This window comes from Suricata suricatta, chromosome 5 (assembly GCF_006229205.1).
Source record: "Suricata suricatta isolate VVHF042 chromosome 5, meerkat_22Aug2017_6uvM2_HiC, whole genome shotgun sequence".
Lineage (NCBI taxonomy): Eukaryota > Metazoa > Chordata > Mammalia > Carnivora > Herpestidae > Suricata > Suricata suricatta.
In genome coordinates this window covers 73,558,133-73,579,274 of record NC_043704.1, presented here as the reverse complement: position 1 = coordinate 73,579,274, position 21,142 = coordinate 73,558,133, and the positions used below count along the sequence as shown (strand labels likewise).

The 21,142-nt window shown below is 35.8% G+C and overlaps 1 protein-coding gene across 4 annotated transcripts in view; it reads right to left on the bottom strand.

The window, feature by feature from the left end:
* ATP13A3 (ATPase 13A3) overlaps positions 1–21,142 on the bottom strand; it is an 85,893-nt gene that overhangs the window by 49,305 nt on the left and 15,446 nt on the right. For 3 of the 4 annotated variants that reach the window (XR_003908703.1, XM_029939614.1, XM_029939615.1), the window contains exons 2-12: positions 13,993–14,091; positions 12,006–12,179; positions 11,108–11,290; positions 10,749–10,819; positions 9,002–9,082; positions 7,778–7,847; positions 5,699–5,833; positions 5,171–5,243; positions 2,063–2,194; positions 344–523; positions 49–206 (exon numbers count right to left, since the gene is read on the bottom strand). Coding sequence is in view for 3 of the 4 variants with exons in the window: in XM_029939614.1 (XP_029795474.1) it covers positions 49–206; positions 344–523; positions 2,063–2,194; positions 5,171–5,243; positions 5,699–5,833; positions 7,778–7,847; positions 9,002–9,082; positions 10,749–10,819; positions 11,108–11,290; positions 12,006–12,179; positions 13,993–14,043 (1,308 nt within the window). In the remaining variant the exon portion in view is untranslated. The remainder of the gene's footprint in view (positions 1–48; positions 207–343; positions 524–2,062; positions 2,195–5,170; positions 5,244–5,698; positions 5,834–7,777; positions 7,848–9,001; positions 9,083–10,748; positions 10,820–11,107; positions 11,291–12,005; positions 12,180–13,992; positions 14,092–21,142) is intronic. The other variant, XM_029939616.1, reaches the window with a different exon arrangement.

Here is a 21,142-nt window from a genome sequence, read left to right as displayed (position 1 = left end):
CACACGTGATCATTAAGAATCAAACCCTATTGAGTCCCATTTACATACCTCATTTAAAACGCTATTGACAATAGTGTAGATAAACCCAATGCCGGCCACTGCCACAAGACACAGTAGAAACAAGTAGGCATCTCTGTAGAGTTTAAAATCAGTTGGTTTGGGATATAATATAGAACGAACAAGCTGTCCTTTGGAAGTACTAAATCCTTTAAAGAAATTTAAAGAAGAAAATGACCGTATTTTTATAAGAAAATGAGAATCATCTCCCAAAATAAAATCTTTTAAACATTCAGTAGGTATCAAATATGCTAAACCATGCAAGAAAAGACAAAATGTTTTCTACCTGTTCTAACTACTACAGCTTTGACAAGTTCTCCAGTGTAGAAACGAGTCTGAATTACAGTAGTCCCACAAAACAAAGTATGTCGTTTATGTATTTCTGGACTATAGAATTCATCTCCCATTCCTTTTATGTCCACTGAAGGATTTGGCAAATTAGTCTTTGTCACTGGAACACTCTCTCCTTTAAAAATAAATAAATAATAAATTAAAGCATAGAAATTGGCATCAAACACACAAATCTTGAATTGTTAAATAACTTAAATGCTATCATACTACTGCTTCAATAGTTATTAGGAATTCTCGGGCTTATGGGAAGAGGATGGGCGAAATGGGTAAGGGGCATTAAGGAATCTACTCCTGAAATCATTGTTGCACTATATGCTACCTAACTTGGATGTAAATTAAAAAATAATAATAAAAATTTTGTTAAATGCTAAGGTAATGTGGGTTCCTAACCCTACCTCAAAGAAAAGCCTGTGTACTAAAAATACTAAAAGATTAGTTTTACATGTGTTGTGTTACAGGATTCTATAATAAATGTAAATGAAGTAAAAAGAAAATAAAAGTATAAAAAAATAAAAAGAATTCTCATATGCGTAGGGTGCCTGGCTGGCTCAGTTAGTAGAACATGATCTCAGGGGTGTTAAGGATTACTTAAAAAATTAAAAAGCTTAAAAAAAAAGTTCTCTTATGTGAATAACAAAGTTAATTCAATTAGCTTCCTAAACTACCTATTTCCTTGCTGAAAAATATCAAGTCTTGTCTCCCACAATAATTCCTGAAAGTGAGATGTGAGTCATAATAATTTGGAAATGATTTTATAACAGTTCAGATAAGAAGATCAGGTAGCTGCCATAGTCTAGCATCTGCTCTCTTGTCCCTAAAAAAAAGAACTGGAAAGCACTCTGCAACCTCAAACACAAAGATGCATAGACCTACTCCTAACCTCCACTGCACATACACGCACGCGCGCGCGCACACACACACACACACACACACACACACACACACACAGAAGAAAAAACACCTCTGGGATAGAGAAAGGAGAAATAAGTAGTATGGTAGTTCTCTCAAACAACAACAAACTGCCAAATTCTTTTTACCCTTAAAATTTAATTCTCTGTAGCACTCACATTTCTTGTTTCGAAGGTGTCAAGTATATGGGGATATTTGTGCGACTGTGTTTTAAGACAAGACTCTTAACAGTTCGAAAACATATAGGAATCACTTCTTTCCAGATAGACGGGAAAAAAAGTGAAGTGATAAAATGATATAAAGTTCTACCTTCAGATTATGAATTTCCAAAGTGAAGTCATTTCAAAGTCTACTTCTCCTCCCCCCTCCACCAGTTTAAAGGAAATATAAAATCTTTATTCCTACTTGCTACGCATCAAATAGGGAAGTAAATATGCTGCCATTCTCTATAGGCAAAGGACTTATTTCTCTTCCCTTACTATAAAATATTTCCCCATGTCAAAAGTAGTATGCCAAAAGATGTAGTGAACACCAGCGTGATAAGTTAGTCTCACAACTGAGTATAATGAAGAATCTGGTCCCCTCAGAATAATAAAAAAAATCTACATTATCTATCATATTCATCACAGGAGTAAAGAATACAAATAATATTTTACAGTTAGAGATACAATAAGATAGTTTAATCAGTAACTACTTAATCCTAATATCATTATAAACTGATCTGATTTTTACTCATTTAGTTTACCTGTTAACATGCTTTCATTCACAATGCAGGTACCATTAATTAGAACTGCATCACAAGGCATCACTGTCCCATTCAATGGAATGACCATAACATCTCCTGGCACAAGGTCTGTAGAAAAGATCTCTTCTATTTCTGGATTTAAAGAATGAAGAAAAAGTCTGAATAGAAAATTCTTTAACTCGAGGGTGCCTGGGTGGCTCAGTTCGTTAAGCATCTGACTTCTGCTCACGTCATGATCTCACAGTTGGTGAGATCAAGCCTCACACATAAGGCTCCGCACTGACTGTTTGGAGCCTGCTTGGATCCTCTGTGCCCCTCTCTCTCTGCCCCTCTACCATTCGTGTGTGTGCAGGCTCTCTCACTCCTCAAAAATAAACAAATATTTTAAAAAATATAAAAAATTAAACAGAATATCACTGACCTTGAAATTAAAATATAAGGTGAAGAAATTAAAATACTGCCTGAAGGTCACCTGACCTCAATAACTTAAACATATAACAGAGTTAAATAGGACAATCTCAATAAATGAAAATAAGACAAGTAAGATTATTATTCCTCAGACTAACAAGGCATGGTGTTTAAGTGTGTCAGGTAGTTTGGCCTCTAAAAGGATGGCAACTGCACACAAGTGACGCCAAGTCCTCTCTGAGCAAGCAGGCGGCTGGACTTCAACACTCATAACAACAGCCCTCTTAGAAAACAGTGAGTCAACACATTAAATCCCCTGCAACAGGTAAAAAAGCTCAGATTTCTATTATATTCTTAGAAATTGTAAAAGCTTTGAAATTTTTAATGTATTTTATTATTATTATTTTTTTTTTAACGTTTATTTCTGAGAGACAAAGCGTTAAGCAAGGGAGGGGCACAGAGAGAGGGAGATAGAATCCGAAGCAGGCTCCAGGCTCCAGGCTCCAGCATAGAGACTGACACAGGGCTCGAATTCATGAACCTCGAGATCATGACCTGAGCCAAAGTCAATGCTTAACCGACAGAGCCACCTAGGCAACCCAAGTGTATTTTCTATTTTAACAGCATTTTTACACATTCTTCTTCTCACTGCCCCTATTTAATAACTCTTAATATTTCATTGCCTTTTCAATATTCCTAAAATAGTCCTAACATTTTGATATACGTTAAATAAATTTACAAAGTAAACACTGTAATAATTTATCTAGTTCATTATTTCCTTAGAACACTGTACATTATTCAAAAGTTAGCTGAACAGTTTTTAAAATTTTTTTAAGATTTATGTTTGAGACAGAGAGACAGCATGAGCAGGGGAGGGTCAGAGAGAGGAGACACAGAATCTGAAGCAGGCTCCAGGCCCTGAGCTGTCAGCACAGAGCCTGACGCGGGGCTCAAACCCAACAAACCATGAGATCATGACCTGAGCCAAAGCCAGACGCTCAACCAACTGAGCCACCCAGGCGCCCCTGCTAAACACTTTTTTTAAAAGATCTTCCCAAGTAAAAGGAGATTTTTCTAGAAGACTGCCTTACATTTAGACTCTCTCACTCATTCTTTCCCTCCCTCAGGTTTACTACTACGCTCAGAAGAGAGTTACACTAGTTTGTAAACAAAGACAGGTGAGGAGAAACTACTGTTTGTGATGTTAGTCTGTAGGAAGAAAACTCTTTTCCTTTCCGAAAAAATTAAGAGTACTTTACTAAGCTATGAAAAAACAACTTCTAAGGAATTCTAATGATACTAAGCACATACTAGGCATAATAATTTTCATTTTTAAATAAACTTGATTGTTTCAAAGCTTTAATGCCACTTGAAATTCTACTCCCCTCAGGTATACCAGAAAACAAACTATTAATGATCTGTTAGCTTACAAAGGGGATGAGGAAGGTACAAGTTGAATGCCATGTCCTAACATCCCCAGTGTCTTCAGCAGCAGCAGAGCAGGAAGAGGATGAGCACCAATGGGGAAGACGGATACTCACAGCTAAAGTAACAAGTGACCAGGAAGCACAGGGAGAAAGTACCTGCTAGGCCAAACTGTGTTTATGCTTGGATGTAGTTAGCATACTGGGCCAAAAGAATGGAGACCGAGTTGATACTCTTGACCAAGCAGAAGGGCTACGGCTCCAAAGCCCATGCTGCTGTGCTGCCGCCTTCCCTTTATCTCCTTTATACCTCTTCACCACATCACACAAACTAACGTGTCCGAACCATTATCCTTCCCTACAATCCTGCTTCTCCCCCAGTGTTACTTATTAAAGGGCACCAATGTCCATCTCCCAAGCCTGACAACACTCTATCACCTCGAATCCAATGAATCATCAAATCCTTTTCAATGCTCACATTTAAGTATCTTTCAGTCCCATCTTATTTCTATACATCTCCACAATCCTCACCTTGTTCCATTTCATGCCTTCGATATTACTCCCTTCTGAACCTATCTGAACATGGCAGTCAAAAGGATTTTTTCAAAAATGCAAACATCAGATCACCCCCCTGCTTTTAAGCCCTTCGATGGCTTTCCACTGCCTTTTGGAATGGAGCCAAATTCCTTACCAGGCCTTAGATCTATCATCTAGTTGCTGCATCAGTCACACTGAATTTCCTTCAGTTTTTACAATGACCAAGCTCCCTCTGATTTCCAGAACACTGGGCACTTAGAACTCTTTTCTCACCCTCTCTCACCCCCACCATACCGCCTTCTCACCTTCCTCTTATCAACTCAACCACTTAAAAATATTTTTTCTAGAAGCCATCCCTGACACCTACAGTAAATGAGTTCTCTCTAATATCTAAATTCCCTGACCTCTTCTTATCATAGCATTTGTCACACTTTGTTGTAACTATTTATCATCTGCCTTTCCAACCAGACTGAAGTTAAATGATGGCAAGGCCTATGTCCATGTTGGTAACCACTGCATCTCCAGAGCCTGTCACAGTACTATGACAGAACAGAAAAAGAAAACTACAGTTTTACATGAATGAATTTCATACAAACTCAGAGATGAGTACAAATCCAAACACTTTTTTGTATATCTTAAAATGAATGTATACTTATCATACTCTGCCTTTGCTCAGTCATTAGTACTTAATGGGTATCTTTTTTTATTTATTTGTCTAAGTATTACCTAAAGTACTTACCTCCATTCACTCTGCAAACAGAAACTCTCACAGTACTGTGAGCTGCCACCATGTCATGCAACATAACATATTGCTAAAATAGAGGGAGGGGAAAGTGAAAATTAGCTAATATAGACCTATTCTTCAAGATACTTAAAAGCAAAGGTGCTATAAAATAAGTTAATATGGTAAATGTATATTTCTCTGTCATAAGACGAAAAGGTTCAAAGATTATTCAATTTGCTCTAGACAAAATAAGAAGTACTTTAATGAGACAGTCCTAAGAATGGTAGAATCAAGCCTCTAGTATTTCAGTCTGGGATAAGCACATATAGATCCCTATGGCCTCTAAGCAGTCAGGTGGTAGTCTAACTCTAAAAAGCAGCTGCCTTCCTCCACAACAAAGAGAGAGGGAAAGGAGTACATATTCATATAACTAAAAGAATAATTATATTGAGTATTACTTTGTACCAAGTATTACTCTACACACGTTACATGTTACTACCAAATACAAACACAGTTGTAAAAGCCATAATAAACTGGACTTACCTTTCTAATGGAATACAGAGAGCTTACAATTGACACTACAGACATGATCACAATGGCTAGAGCATAATAATAGTATTCATCAGTGCTCCACAGTATAACACTGAACAGCTGGAAAATGTAAAATGGGTTGAGAACCTAAAAAATAAGATTTTAAGTCAAATTGGATAAGGTATTTATAACCATACAAATGTTCCACCTTTGCATTTAAGAAATAACCAACAAGGGAGCCTGGGTAGCTCAGTAAATTAAGCATCCGACCTCAGCTCAGGTCATGACCTCACAGCTCAGGAGTTTGGGCTCCCACATCAGGCTCACTGCTCTCAGCACAAAGCCCACTTTGGATCCTCTGTCTCCTTCTCTCTCCTCTTCTCTCTCTCTGCCCCTCCCCTACTAGCACTCTCTCAAAACTAAACAAACATTAAAAAAAGGAAAGAGCCAACAAGACACATAAAGGATAAGCTCTGCAGTTCCCGGGGTGACATATACTGCCCAAAGAGTTAGAACAGCACTTTTTTACCATTGAACTACTAGAGTCTGGCTAAATAAACTTAATTTATTTGCATCTATCTAGATCCATATCAAACCCAATTATAGATTCAGCCAGAAATAGAAAAAATCTGTGTATTTAGCTGTTCTTCATTCGGCCTCAGCAATAAAGTACATTTACTTCCAATAATTACCGGACAACTAAAAGATCTAAAAATTTTAATTAAATGGAACAAATATTTACTTACTATGAACTCTAAATATCAAAGGTTCACTGGAGACTAAAGGTAAGACAAGTAGGAGACAGTAAGTTACATTGTTTTCTATTCTCTAAGGAAATAATTAAGGATTAAAACCTGAATGAAAAAAGGCACCTGGGGGGCTCAGTTAGGTAAGCATCCAACTCTCAGATACAGCTCAGGTCATGATCTCACTGTTTCATGAATTCAAGAACCGCATCAGGCTCTGCACTGACAGGGTAGAGCCTGCTTGGGATTCTCTCTCTCTCTCTCTCTCTCTGTCTCTCTCTCTCTCTCCCCCTCTCCCTCTCCCTCTCTTTACCCTTTCCCTGCTCACATGGTCTGTGTCTCTCTCAAAATAAATAAATAAACTTTAAATAAGTAAATAAATAAATAAATCTGAATGAAAAAGAGATAAAGCAGTCCCGACAATAGGCTTCATTTGGTCAAATTTCATAGTATTTTATCAATTTCATTAATAACTTCCCCCAAATGTCTTAAAATTGATGCTTGTGAACTTTTCAAAGCACTTTCACATATATAGTCCCATTTTACTCCAAAATTACAGAGATAATTTAAAAGGACTTACTCCAATCTTATAGATAAAGGAGAAAAAGATTTTCTAATGATCAATGCTAGTTCCTGACAAAACCATATTATAAACCAGGCTTTCTAACTCCTCCAGTCACTACACTCTGCTTTGTTCTAAAGCAACATAATATGGCCACTCTCAGGAAATGAGGAAAATAATCCGTATACTCTACTAAAAGTACTCACCCAACCCTTGATCTTTAGCCAAAAATCAAAAGAGCCTAAATCTGCCAGGCAAAATCCCATACTCCCTTCCTTTACATGTATAACCTTTATTCACACTTCTTCAATGGCACTTACAACTGAGCAGTCACTACAATAACTATTAACACGTTTCCCTCCCGGGATAAAGTACAAGTCCCTCATGGTCAATCAACGGGTCATGCTCTACATTCCAAAGTTACGGTACAATGTCTAGTTCCCAAAACTGCACCACAAAATACCACGTGAAGAATAAACATGATAAATCATCTAAAAATTGGAGAAAAGAGAAAAGACAGGTGTATACAACTATAAAACAGGGCAAGATTTAGATGTGCAACTAAGAATTAAAAAAAGTTTACAGACAAGAAAAGCAAAACAAGTAATAAAAAGGTAACTCATGCCCCCAAATTATTTCTCTAGCACAGTTACTACCTTTACCTTCCAAGTTAAAAAAGAGAGAAAATGAGAGAGAAATTAAGAGAAAACCAAGAATATCTTATTACTTAAATCACGGCTCTTTTCAAATTGACAACTCTATTGATCACAAATGCTGTCTTACCTCCTTAATTAGAAGCTTAAAAATGGAAGGCACTTTCACAGTAATTTCATTTACTCCATAAAGCAATTTTCTACAACAGGAAAACATAATAATAGTGTTACATTATACAATAATAGTATAATTTATTGATGGCATTTTATTAGATAAAACTCAAACCACAGACTACTCTTAAGTCTGGAACTTAAACATTCATGTCTCTACATACTTTTTTCCACAATTCAATTCTCTACCTACAGTATTTAAATCAAAGTAGTCAATACTGGATAACTACACTGTTGTTTCATTCTGTCTCACATCTTTCTGTGTGACAAGTATCTTTCCCCCTAGTCTGCAAATACTTTTTCATCCTTAAACACAATACACCTCAACAATTTTGAATTGTAAATCATTTTAGCAAGAGACTAAATAAATTTGAGGAGTGCTATACTATTTTTCTAATGAGAATACTGTACTAACAGCGTTTATTTCAAAACACTGTACATCTATCTGACTTTTTTCAAAATGCTTTTAATAAGTTGCTTAAATCCTTCCACTTAAACTCCTGTTAGTACTTTCATTATGATAGACTAATTCTTGCCTTTTATGAAGTATAGGTCTAAATGAATCCATTTTTTAATACTCTACTGAAAAAAACATGCTACGAAAGTATAAGAAAACTGCTAATTTAATTTGAAAATAGGATTTACCCTTAAAATATGCAATACACTGGTACAGTCTTATACTATAGCAAAGAATAACATGATAAAAAAGGATTATGCATTACAATTTACAAATACTCACTGTGGTAAATTTTGAGCTCATGCTGACAACTCCCAATACATTTCAGAAAATCTAAGCTGCTATCAATTATAAGGCATACCCATCATTTTATGTGCTATCAAGAGAAAATGCTGTCGGGTAAAGGATGACCCCCCTCCCCAACTGCATGACCCATCCCCCACTTTAGAAATGTTAAAAATGTCTAAAATATGCACCTTAGAATTGATAAAATATGGTATATTTTCAAGGATACCAACTTCAAAATTCCAGTTTCAACATTTTCATAATTCTTAAACTGAGAGACAATCTTACTCAAATAAAATATAAATAAGTTGTCAACTACTAGGTCTATAATATTTAAATACCTGTTAATATGTACAACTATATGGTAAAAGGGTAGACTATATATACTACTTTATTTAGGAATTTTGATAACAGATCTAACTTTAGTTGGATAAAAATTACCTGTAGGCATGCATCCCCTTTGTCAGTCCTGCACTATGCTTTTCATAAATTGACGTACAAGAAACACCTTCATCCAGTCCCCTAAATAAATCCAAAGTTTTTACTTTAAACAAAGTTTAAAATATCCAAATGTCTTAATGCCTCATTTTTCTATATTCCTGATTTTCAAGTAACTTCCTTACAAATAGAAACCCTAACAAAAACTGAAATAGTGAATGAGAATTTTTAAATCTTAAGATAACCAATAATAAAAGTTCTAACTCTCAAGTGTGCCAAATTCTAAATTAAGCAATGTATCTATCACATGATAAGATGGCTCTAAATACTCAAGTTTATATGACAATATTATTATCCTTTAAGGCTGTACCAAAGTTGTAAGAGCTATTAGTTAAACTAACAAAATTATGGGTAAAGTATGACTAACTTGAGAATTCCAAACTAAAGATAAATTTGTTTTTTATTTTTTAAGCTATATAATTTTGCCACTTCAATTCTTTAAAAGTTTCATGCTAACAAATCCAATTCAGTGATGTTTTTTCCTGCAAAAGCATCAATCCAAATCTGCCCCTGTCCTAATACAAACCTGGGAGAGAAATACAGAATTTATGAGTCACAGGCAATGTCCAAAATCTGTAACAATTCTAACTGGATTCAACCAACAGCCCTACTTTTCCCCCAAAATGTCTTAATTATGCTTATATTAACTGATCTACGAGTCACAGAACTCCAAAGAGAAACCTACACATCATTTAACTCCAATTCTTTTCCATTTTTTTCAGATAGAAAACTAAGCTCCATAATTAACTACTATCATTGGGATAAGTTTAAATTCTATAAGTTTCCACAGCTGGCAAATGCCACAAGGCAAATAGGTTTGACATTTTTTTCCACTGAAGTTGATGGCTTCTCCAAAAGCAGCAGGGATCACCTCCAAGACTTTTTTAAAAAAACAAAATGGCAGCTCACTGGCAGTGTTCTATAAGGCAATAGTCCTTAACTAGAAATGGTCTTCAGAAGTAGTCATATAGAAATGCCCAAGTCTATTCCAGAATATTCGAATTCCTTAGTGTCTGAAGAAGAAAATCCAGGCGTGAATATTTTAAATGTTGATAAGGTGATTCTCTTTGTATTGCTAATATTAAGAATTTCTTTAGCACTCTCAAGTAATGATAATTTAATGGGTGTTTATAATAATCACTTTAACAATAGCAATAAAAACAGAATCCTAATTAATGCAGAACTTACATAAAACTTCAAGGCTCCACAAAAAATCAATTTTAAGGGATTCCTCCAATTTGTCCTACTCAAGGTTTAACACATTGAACAATGCGTCAATCTTAATACATAGTAAAGTTTCTGTTTGGGAAATGACAATTCAGATATTCTGATGGGCTATAAAGTGTACTCTAAAATTCACTTTGAGATGAACCCACAAAAAGAAAAGAACTCAGAATCAGAGTAGATGTGGAGAATCATACTGTTTCAAACTTTTATGTAAATTTTGCCAAGGTACAGTGCTCGCTTTGGCAGCACATATGCTAAATTTTGCCAAGGTACTAGTTGTAAGTAGGACTTATCCTAACATGGTTAACAAGTATTCAAATACACCAGGGAGTTGTTAATAAGTGAATAACAGTTATGCAACAAATACCTCTTCAATTTTTTGTAACCCTACCATGAATTCTTTTCCATCTAGAACATTTTCAAGATACTCATAACAGAATCAAAACAAAAGAAAAATACTTACTTTAAAAAATCAAAATTGTGAAGGTTATCATTCCAGAAGTATTTTACACTGTGGTGGGTAAAATAACGAATCTGTAGAACATACATAAATGTTACACCAAAAAGCACTATCATCACTTGTTAACAATTAAGTTTACTAACACAAATCTATTATGTATTAAAATTACAGTGATCACATGCAAATGCAATCTGCTTCTTCTATTATTACCGAAACTGTGTTATATATAGTAATAAGTATTTTATATGCATATATATTCATCCCAAACAAAAATAACTGCAAGCACAAAATTATAGGCTATGATAGCATAAAACGTAACAATTCTGGTTTTGAAAGAAACTATAACACTAAGATCACCATACCTGCTGTGGTTGAGTTTGTAAATATTTGCTCATCTCATGCCTATTCTCTGTAGCCAAATTTTCAGTAAGATGAACAGCATGGCCATTTGCAAGTTTATTAGTCATAGATGTTGGACTCAAAAATGGGTGAGTTTCCAGAGAAAGGAGGCGAATTTTTGCACAAAACCACATTCTGAATTCATCCTTAAAAGAGAGAGGATAAAGATAAAAAGCCAGTTGCATGTATTATATAGTAACTGTACCTACAATGCTATATATATCTTTTAATATAGTTTTAAATTCCCATTCTTTACATATTGTTTACTCATCTCTAACTGAGAAAGCATCACGTCCTACTCACTAAATGTTAAACCATTTCACGAAGATGTATAAATTCCAACATGAGGTGCTTTCCATTGCTCACCATTTTATGATACAATATCCCCTGAAAGATGAGTAATTTCTTAATATACCCATCAACATACTGAGACTAGAAATTAAAGCCTCCGATAAAATGTTTCCAACCAAACAAAACAAAAACAAACAAACAAAAACCCTGGATGCAGCAACATCACAGAGTAGAAAGGCAACTAGCTTACTGAATAACAGATCTGACACAGTCCTTACACTGGCTGATGATGACCCTGACAGATAGGCAGCTAATCTGAATGTCGCAGTGCATCGAGAACTACAAAAGAAAGGGGTACAAAAGGAAGGGGTTGACATAATCATCTTTAAGATTCCTTTATATTCTAATCACTGTGATAATGCTCATTTTGAACACACATGCTTTCAGGATTAGCACTCCTGATTATACCCTAGTAGTGATGTTCTCCTCATACATTATTCTGAACGAAGCACACGCAAAAGCATTGCTTCACTCCTGAAATGCCGGCTACGAGTGAATGCGTGGGCTTACGGTAGTTCTCAGCAGCACCACTTCACAGTCTTTAATCGCAGCTCTCACACAGGTCGCCTTCACCCGCCACTCGGGCATCCAGTAGAGGAGGAGGAGGAGGAAGCCACCAGTGCAAACCACTCCTAGAGAGACTATGGCAAGCTTCCAGCGACAGAAATTATAGCCATAAATCTCCTGCATGGACACAGTGAGCACACAATTAAATATCAAATGATATATGAGAAAAATGTCAAAGTTCTTTGTTTTCCAAATGTGTATTAGCTATTTTGTCACATAAAAGGTAGGGTTTTTTTTAATGTCTTATCTATTTTTGAGAGAGAAAGTGTGACAATCAGTTGCGGGAGGAGGGTGGGGGCAGAAGATCCAAAGCAGGCTCTGTGCTGATAGCAGCAAGCCCAATGCGGGGCTCGAACTCATGAACCACGAGAACGTGACCTGAGCCAAAGCTGGATGCTTAACTGACTAAGCCCCTCAGGTACCCCTAAAAGGTAGGGTTTCTTTAAATAAACTTTTAATTTTGGAATAATTTTAGATTTGCAGAAGAGTTACAAAAACATTAGGAATTCCCTGTATACCTTCCATCTAGTTTCCTCTGTTAACTTGGTACATTTGTCAAAATCAAGGGATTGACACTGACACATTACAATTAACTAAAACTAGTCTTTAATTAGAATTTCACTAGTTTTTTTCCACTGTCTTATTTCTGTTCCAGGATACAAGCCATAATACCACACTGCATTTAGATACAGTAAGTTTTAACTTTATGTTTCACCCAAATGATTAGCTAATTGTCCCAATATTGCTATAACTGATCAATTTGACTTCCTGACCCAAATTATTTCACAATTGTTTCAGTTTACTCCCATCACTACCATAATTCAACAAAGGCTGCCAAATTCAGCAAATGAAAATGCAGAGGGCCTAGTTAAACTTAAATGTCAATAAAAAATTAATAGGACGCCTGGGTGGCTCGGTTGGTTACACCGCCGACTTCGGCTCAGGTCAGATCTCACGTTCGTGGGTTCGAGCCCCATGTCAGGCTCTGTGCTGACAGCTAGCTCAGAGCCCGGAGCCTGCTTCCTGTTCTGTGTCTCCTTCTCTCTCTGCCCCTCCCCCTCTCATACCCTGTCTCTCTCTGTATCAAAAATAAATAAAACGTTAAAAAAAGGGTTAAATAAAAAAATAAAAATAAATTTTTTGATTGCCCTATGTAATATTTGGGACATGCTCATATGAAAAATTTACTCCCTGATTATATGAAATTAACATTTAACAGAGTATCTTATTTTACCTGATAACCTTACCTCCCCCTACCACATACAAAGAGTTGAAAAGTGCTTTTCATTAAGCTCATTTTAAACTTTTTTTTAATTTTTATTTTTTTATTTTTTTATTTTTTTAATGTTTTTAATTTATTTTTGATAGAGAAGAGACAGAGGATGAGAGGGGGAGAGGCAGAGAGAGAAGGAGACACAGAACCAGAAGCAGGCTCCAGGCTCTGAGCCATCTGTCAGCACAGAGCCTGACACGGGGCTTGAACCCACAAACGTGAGATCTGACCTGAGCCGAAGTCGGAGGCTTAACTGACTGAGCCACCCAGGTGCCCCTAAACTTTTTTTTTAAAGTAGGCTCCATGCCCAATTTGGGGCTTGAACTCATACCCTGAGACCAAGAGTCACATGCTATACCAACTAAGCCAGCCAGGCACCCTAAGAGTGCCTTTTTTATAAGCTAAAATTAGAAATCTTATATTTGGAATTATATATAAATATTAACTAATGTAGCTTCTTAAATTACCAAATAAAAAAAGCATATTTTGCTAGTATTAAAACCAACAAATAGAGAAGTTACATAATCCCAACTCAAAAACACAGAATGAGGAAAAGCAGGTTAATTCAGTGTTTTAAGTGTACTTTTTGACTTCCCTGGAATAAATTACAGAGATAAATTCTTCACACTTTACAAGTAAATTATAAAAAGCGGTTACCATTTCATCTTCTTGACCCTGGTTGATAGTCTTCCTTTCTTCTTTGTCCATATCTATAGTAGTTTGAGAGGTCTTGTGCTTCAGAACAGTTGTAGATAACTGAAGGAAAGGAAGAATACATGTTAGGTATTCTGTTGTACCTTAAGCAGACTATGTAACTTCACACTGTAACATTGTTTGTCATGATACGTGTATCAAAGTTTAGCTGATATTTAAGTACTCACTAAAGTATTGGCTGGTTTTAATGACATTTTCAATAGTATGCTGGTCCTGGTGACACATATTATCACAAAACCTGGCATATTTCATCAATTAACTTACACTAGCAACAGCCTTGGCACAAAACAATTAAGTTCTAAAAGAAATTACTACAGAGTCTTCTCTTTTCATTCCCCAGACTCAGAGCACTAATCTAGTTTAACCATCTTCAGCTAAAAGTACTTCGCACAACTCAATTTATTGCTGGAAGTATAGTGAAGAAGTAAAGCACCAGCAGTGAAACCAACCCCAACACCTCCCCAAGATTATTAAATAAGCCATCCAACAAGTATTTACTGAGCACCTATTAAACAAATGGGAATCCCTGGCCAAGAGTCAATTCCTAAGGCAGCTGTACCCCTATTAGAGATCACTCCCTCATTCTGAGTCTAAGTCCACTACGCAATCTACTGATGCTTTGACTACCTATGATGCTTGTCTAGGAGAAAATTCGGTGAGCTCACTGACAAATTTTTTCCTGTTTTGAGAAAGGATATTAATTTCAAATATTAAACATTCAGCCACACATTAAGAAGATTTGCAAAATATAAACAATGCCAGTTTTTGTGTGATCTTTTCTGTTTCTGCAAAATAAATACTTCTTAGAAAAATGTTACTTAATATGAAATAAGCATATTACTGTTATGTTTTATTAAATTAATATTCTTAAAGATTTCAGTTTTAATTAACATGGTATCAACAGATAGAACTCACATAAACAGAAGCTCTTCAGAGTTCACATTAATTTTCAAGACTAAAAATGTCTGGACCAAACAGCACTGCTTTAGACTAGGCTGAACCCTGGAGAGCACATTGGGAATATTACCTCTCATTCCAGATGCCATCCCTCTACTCATCTGTTCAATGTGTAAGCATAGGCCTGATACGTGACAGGCACTAAAAAAATATTTGTTGAATAAATGATGTAAGGAAGATTTTGTGCCAAGATAGCAACAGCTATTTGATGTTTACATGATATGAATTAATAAACAGGAGAATTTTAAACAAATCCCACATATAAATATAAGCGTACTGAAATCTCTTGATCTATGTCATCAACAAAATGACCAATAAAAAATACTGATGCCTCCTGTACCAGCATTCAGAGCTTCTATACCATCTGCTAGCCCTGGAGATGTGGTCAGGGCTATGTAGAGCAGCATTTCTACAGAAATAAAACACAGTACTTTGACTATAAAAATACATATAACACATATTATGTATAAATTATGTTACATATATTAATGGTATATGTAACATATACACAATAACATGTAATAAATATAAAAAAGACTCAGTGCCATCTTAGAAATGAAGCCTTAGAGGTATCTGGTCCAACATCTCCAAAACAAGCCACATTATCATAAAGCCCTGTGGGCAATTTTGTAACAATTTCTTCTCAGTCTAGGGTAGTGTTACAGCTTTGAAGCATATTACTGGAGTCATTCCAACATAGTAAGACTGATTCATCAAATCAATATGACTTGAGACGACAGCTATTCTTAAGGGCCATAACTCACTGCTAATAGATTACTGGTAGAATGAGCTAGCCCAACCTCTTTCCCTGCAGAAAAGATCAACGATTGTTGACCAAATGCGTAAGGCATAGCCCAGTACTGCAGGGAACTCATGGGGCGGGGGAGCCCAACAGTCTCCCCAAGCTGGGGAGATGAAGCTAGGAGTCTGAGGAAGCATCACAGGCATCCTCTGAGGAGGCAGGTTTGCAGGGCAGATTATCAGTGAAGAGTTCTGTACAGAGAAAGAACAATGTAAATCTGTAAGACAGTTCCCCTCAAGTCTTAAGCTGAGTACCCATCAGTGTAGATGTGAAGATACTACTAAAGGCAAGAGAAAGCATCATACAAAACGATTAAGAGTAAAAAATTACCAGGGTTCACACAGGGCTGCGAAGAATGCCTGTTCCTACCACCACAGTGGAAACATCATTAGTTACAAGGAATCAAGAAGAGTATTCAGCAGGGTGTTGCTTCAGCAATGGGATCAAATTAGCCCTAAACTAAAGGCTAACAAAACTCTTAAGACCTAAAGCAATAAACTGTTTTCAAATAATTTAACAGCTTCACAAAGTTCAAGAGATATATAAGAATAACAAATTTCTAGTCCTAGTATGTTACAATATTCAACATCCAATTAAAACTTTACCATAATAAGAAAAATCAATCAGTAGGAAAAGACCAAAACGGACACAAATAATAGAACTGGAAGACAAGAACATTAAGACAGCTGTTGTAATTGTAGTCTGTATGTTCAAAAAGCAAAAGGAAAGATTGAACACATTAAGTAGAGACATGAAAGATAAAAAAAGAACTAAGCTGACAAGAAGAAAGAAAGTACAGTATTGGAGATGAATGAAAAAATTTACTACATGGGATTAACAGCACATTAAATACTGCAAAAGAAAAAATCAGTGAACCCAAAGACAAAGTAATAGAAATATCCAAAATGAAAAATGAACAGAAAAAAGACTAGAGAGAAAAAAAAACACAAAACATCAGTAGGGTATGAGACAACTTCAAGTCCTAATACACATGTAAGGTAGGAGAGACCAAAAATATGTAATGATATAATGGCAAAAATTTTTCCAAATTAGATGAAAAATTATAAGCCTACAGATCCAAAAAGTCCAACTAAGCAAATAAACACTGAATAATTACAAGGCATATCACTATCAAACTGCTCTAAAGTAGTTATAAAAAAAAATCTTATAAGGAGCCAGAGGAAAAAGAGATGCTATGTACACAGAAAGTTAGACAAGAATGACATGGATTTCTTGCTAAAAAATAATGCAGAAGAACTAAGCAATACCTTGAAGTACTGAGAAAAAGAAACCATTCAGAAAATTCTATACCCAGCAAAAATATCTTCCAAAATCAAAGGGGAAATAAAGGCTTTTTTTACAAAACCTAAAAAAAAAAAAAATGTTGAAGTGCTCAGGTAGAAAAATGGAAATGGAAACAAAGATCTCCACGAAGGAATGAAAGGAATCAGATAGGAGTTTAATTTTATGTGAAAGTAAACTGTAATATGTTACAGATGTACACTCTAAACTCTAAAGTAACCATTAAAATAAAGGAGTTATATTATAGGGTGCCTAGGTGGCTCAGTCAGTTGAGCAACTGACTTCAGCTCAGGTTATAATTTCACAGTTTGTGGGTTTGAGTCCTGTGTTGGGCTCTGTGCTGACAGCTCAGAGCCTGGAGCCTGCTTCTGATTCTGTGTCTCCCTCTCTCTCTACCCCTCTCCCACTCATGCTCTATCTCTGTCTCTCGAAAATACATAAACAATTAAAAAAAATTTTTAAATAAATATGAGGCACCTGGGTGGCTCAGTCAGTTAAGCGTCCAACTTTGGCACAGGTCATGACCTCACAGCTTATGAGTTCAACCCCTGCATCAGGTTCTGTGCTGACAGCTCAGAGCCTGGAGTCTGCTTCAGATTCTGTGTCTCCCTCTCTTTGCCCCTCTTCCACTCTGTCTCTCTCTCCCTCAAGAATAAACAAACAGTAAAAAAAAAATTTTTTTAATAAATCAATAAAAGTCATAAGTAAAAAGAAAAATCAACGAGGTGATTAAGTGGAACCACAAAAAATAATTAATGTAATAGGCAAAGAAAAGGAGGAAAATGGATATTAGAGAGAAGACATAGAAAACAAATAGCAAGATGGCTGATTCAAACCTAAGTATACTGGGGCAGGCAGGTGGCTCAGTCAAGTAAGCATATAACTCTTGATTTTGGCTTAATCATGATCTTACACAGTTGTGAGATGGAGCCCTACACTGGGCATAGAGCCTGCTTGAGATTCTCTCTCTCCCTCTGCCCCACCCACTGCCTGTGTGTACACACTCTCTAAAAGTTAAAAAAAAAAAAAAGTGAGTGGGAGTGCAGGTTGGTGCCTGAGTGGCTGAGTCAGGCGCCTGACTTCAGCTCAGGTCATGATCTGGCAGTTTGTGGGTTTGAACCCCACACTGAGCTCTGTGCTGACAGCTCAGAGCCTGGAGCCTGCTTTGGATTCTGTGTCTCCTTCTCTCTCTGTTCATCTCCCACGTGCACTATCAAAAATAAATAAAGATTTTAAGAATTTTTAATAAATAAATAATATTGGGGTACCTGGATGGCTCAGTTGGTTGAGCATTAGACTCTTGATTTGGGCTCACGTCATGATCCCAGGTTTATGGGATTGAGCTGCCCATCAGGCTCCACAATGAGCATGGAACCTAAGGTTCCCTCTCCCTCCCTCTGTCCCTCTCCTAACTCATACATACTCTCTCTCAAAAATAAAATTTAAAAAAAAATGGCAGGGCACCTGGATGGTTCAGTCGCTTAAGCATCCAACTCTTGATTTCAGCTCAGGTTATGATCTCACAGTTTATGAGATTGATCCCCAAGCTGGGGGTCTGCACTAACAACATGGAGCCTGCTTGGGATTCTCTGCTCCTCTCTTTCTACCCCCTCCCTCGTTTTCTCTCTCTCTCAAAATAAATAAGCATCAAAAAAATGATAAATCTAACAACAATAGTCACATTAAATATAAATGGTCTAAACAACAATGAAAAGATGAAGATTGTGGTTTTAAGTTTTAAAAGCAAGGCCATAAGCAAGTATATGTTGCCTATAAGAAATGCAACCTAAATATAAAAGCATAGTAGGCTAAAAGTTAAAATATATCCTGCAAGCGCTATTCAAATTAAAGCTGGAATAACTGTATTAATATCAAAGCAGATTTCAAAGCAGAGAATATTACCAGGGATAAAGTCATTCATAATGACAAAGAGGTCAACTGATTAACACAGAACAATTATCCGAAATATGTATACATTTAACAGATGTATCAAAATACACAAAGGACATAGAAGATCTGAACACTATCAATCAAATTGGTCCCATCTGATATTTACAGACACTCTACTCCACTGCAGCCAAGTATACATTCTTTTAACACATGCACAGAACATCTACCAAGAAAGATCACATTCCGGGGCATAAATTCAAGTCATACAAAATAAGTTCTTAAAAAAAAAAAGAAGAATAGAATTAAAATAGAAACCAATAAGAGAAAGATAAGTACAGAAGATTTAATATTTGGAAATAAAATACACTTCTAAAAAAAAATCCATGAGTCAGAAATCAATAAGAAAAATACGAAATACCGTGAAATAAAAATGAAGATATATCAAAATTTGTGGGATGAAGGTAAGAGTACTTAGAAGGGGCGCCTGGGTGGCTCAGTCGGTTAAGCCTCCGGCTTCAGCTCAGGTCAGATCTCACGTTCGTGGGTTCGAGCCCCACGTCAGGCTCTGTGCTGACAGCTAGCTCAGAGCCTGGAGCCTGCTTCTGGTTCTGTGTCTCCTTCTCTCTCTGCCCCTCCCCCTCTCATGCTCTGTCTCTCTCTGTATTAAAAAGAAATTAAAAAAAACTTTAAAAAAAAGAGTACTTAGAAATTATTTATAGCACTAAAATCATGACCTCAGTGTCCACCTTAAGAAAGCAGAAAAAGAACAGTGAATTACACCCACAGTAAGCACTGAAGGGAAATTAATACAACTGACAGTAGAAATCAATGAAATAAAAAATAGTAAAATGGAGAAAAATCAATGAAACCAAAGCCTGTTTGAGATCAATGAAATTGACTATTCCTCTAGTTGGACTCAATGGGGGAAGGGGGAAGACACAAATTACCAATATCAGGAATAAGAGAGGATATATCACCATAGAAAGATATCAGAAAGATAATCAAGGAACTTAATGAACAACTTTACACTAGTACATCAGCTTTTCTGCAGGCTTGAACTTACTTCCAAATAAAGGAAAATTAAAAATTTAAAAAACCTATATTTATTCGTCAGGGGATGGCCATGAGTTAGTAATCGCTACAGCTGAGTTAAAAGCTGATTAACAGGTACATGAGAGTTCATTATACTAATCTTCCTACTTTTTTAGTATGTTGAAATTGTGGTAGAAAGTGTTTTTAAATAAATAAAATAAAAGGCACTCATCTGAAGCTTTTAGATAGAAAAACGTTTTCAGAAGATATTCATTCCTGGAACCAAAGGCCATAAACCTTGAGAACTCGACTTCTATGAACTCGACTTCTATGAATCCCAAATCCACTGACCCAACCGATCATGTACCAGGCATTACCCAGATAGTCTCCCACTGCTAAGTTTTGACTCTCACTCTTCTTCACTTCTGTTTTTTATCTATTGCATAGAAATACAGATGTACTTCCCTACTTTTTTAAATCCTAATCTTTCAATGTAGAATGTTTTAGTAGATGAATAAGCATGCCTTTATAAATATAGAATTACCATTAATATTCAATGGTTTCACTAACTTTATGTACTTACAACTACTTAAAATCTTTCCCCAAATGGATCCTGACAGTTCACCTCAGTCTTAACGCAGCTATATTACCACCTTGTCTCCCTAGATTGTACTGCCTGTAACAATCTTGTTTTCATCATCTTCTAAATACAGTTCTCAACCATTTTATCTCATTACTCTTTTTATAAGTGTTATTATTCTAAAACTTTGCTTACTTTTTAAGGCAAAATTCTTAAGCCTTACCAAATTTTACCAAAGTTGAGATATTTAAAATAATTTAAAAGTTGCTCTAAAATCCATCAATTATTCTCTTTAAACATACTATACGCACATAGGAAATTATCAAGACTTCACCTTTATATAAACTTTAATAAAACCCAATGAGAAAATTGCAACAGCTTACATTTAAAACATATACATATTACAAATGTATATTTCCATTTTAAAAAACATGTACATAATAGAAAGCCTCTAACATTTCTGATTCTATGAAAATAAAAAGTCTATAAATATATTTTAAATTATATTGCTTATAAGGATGAAAATACAT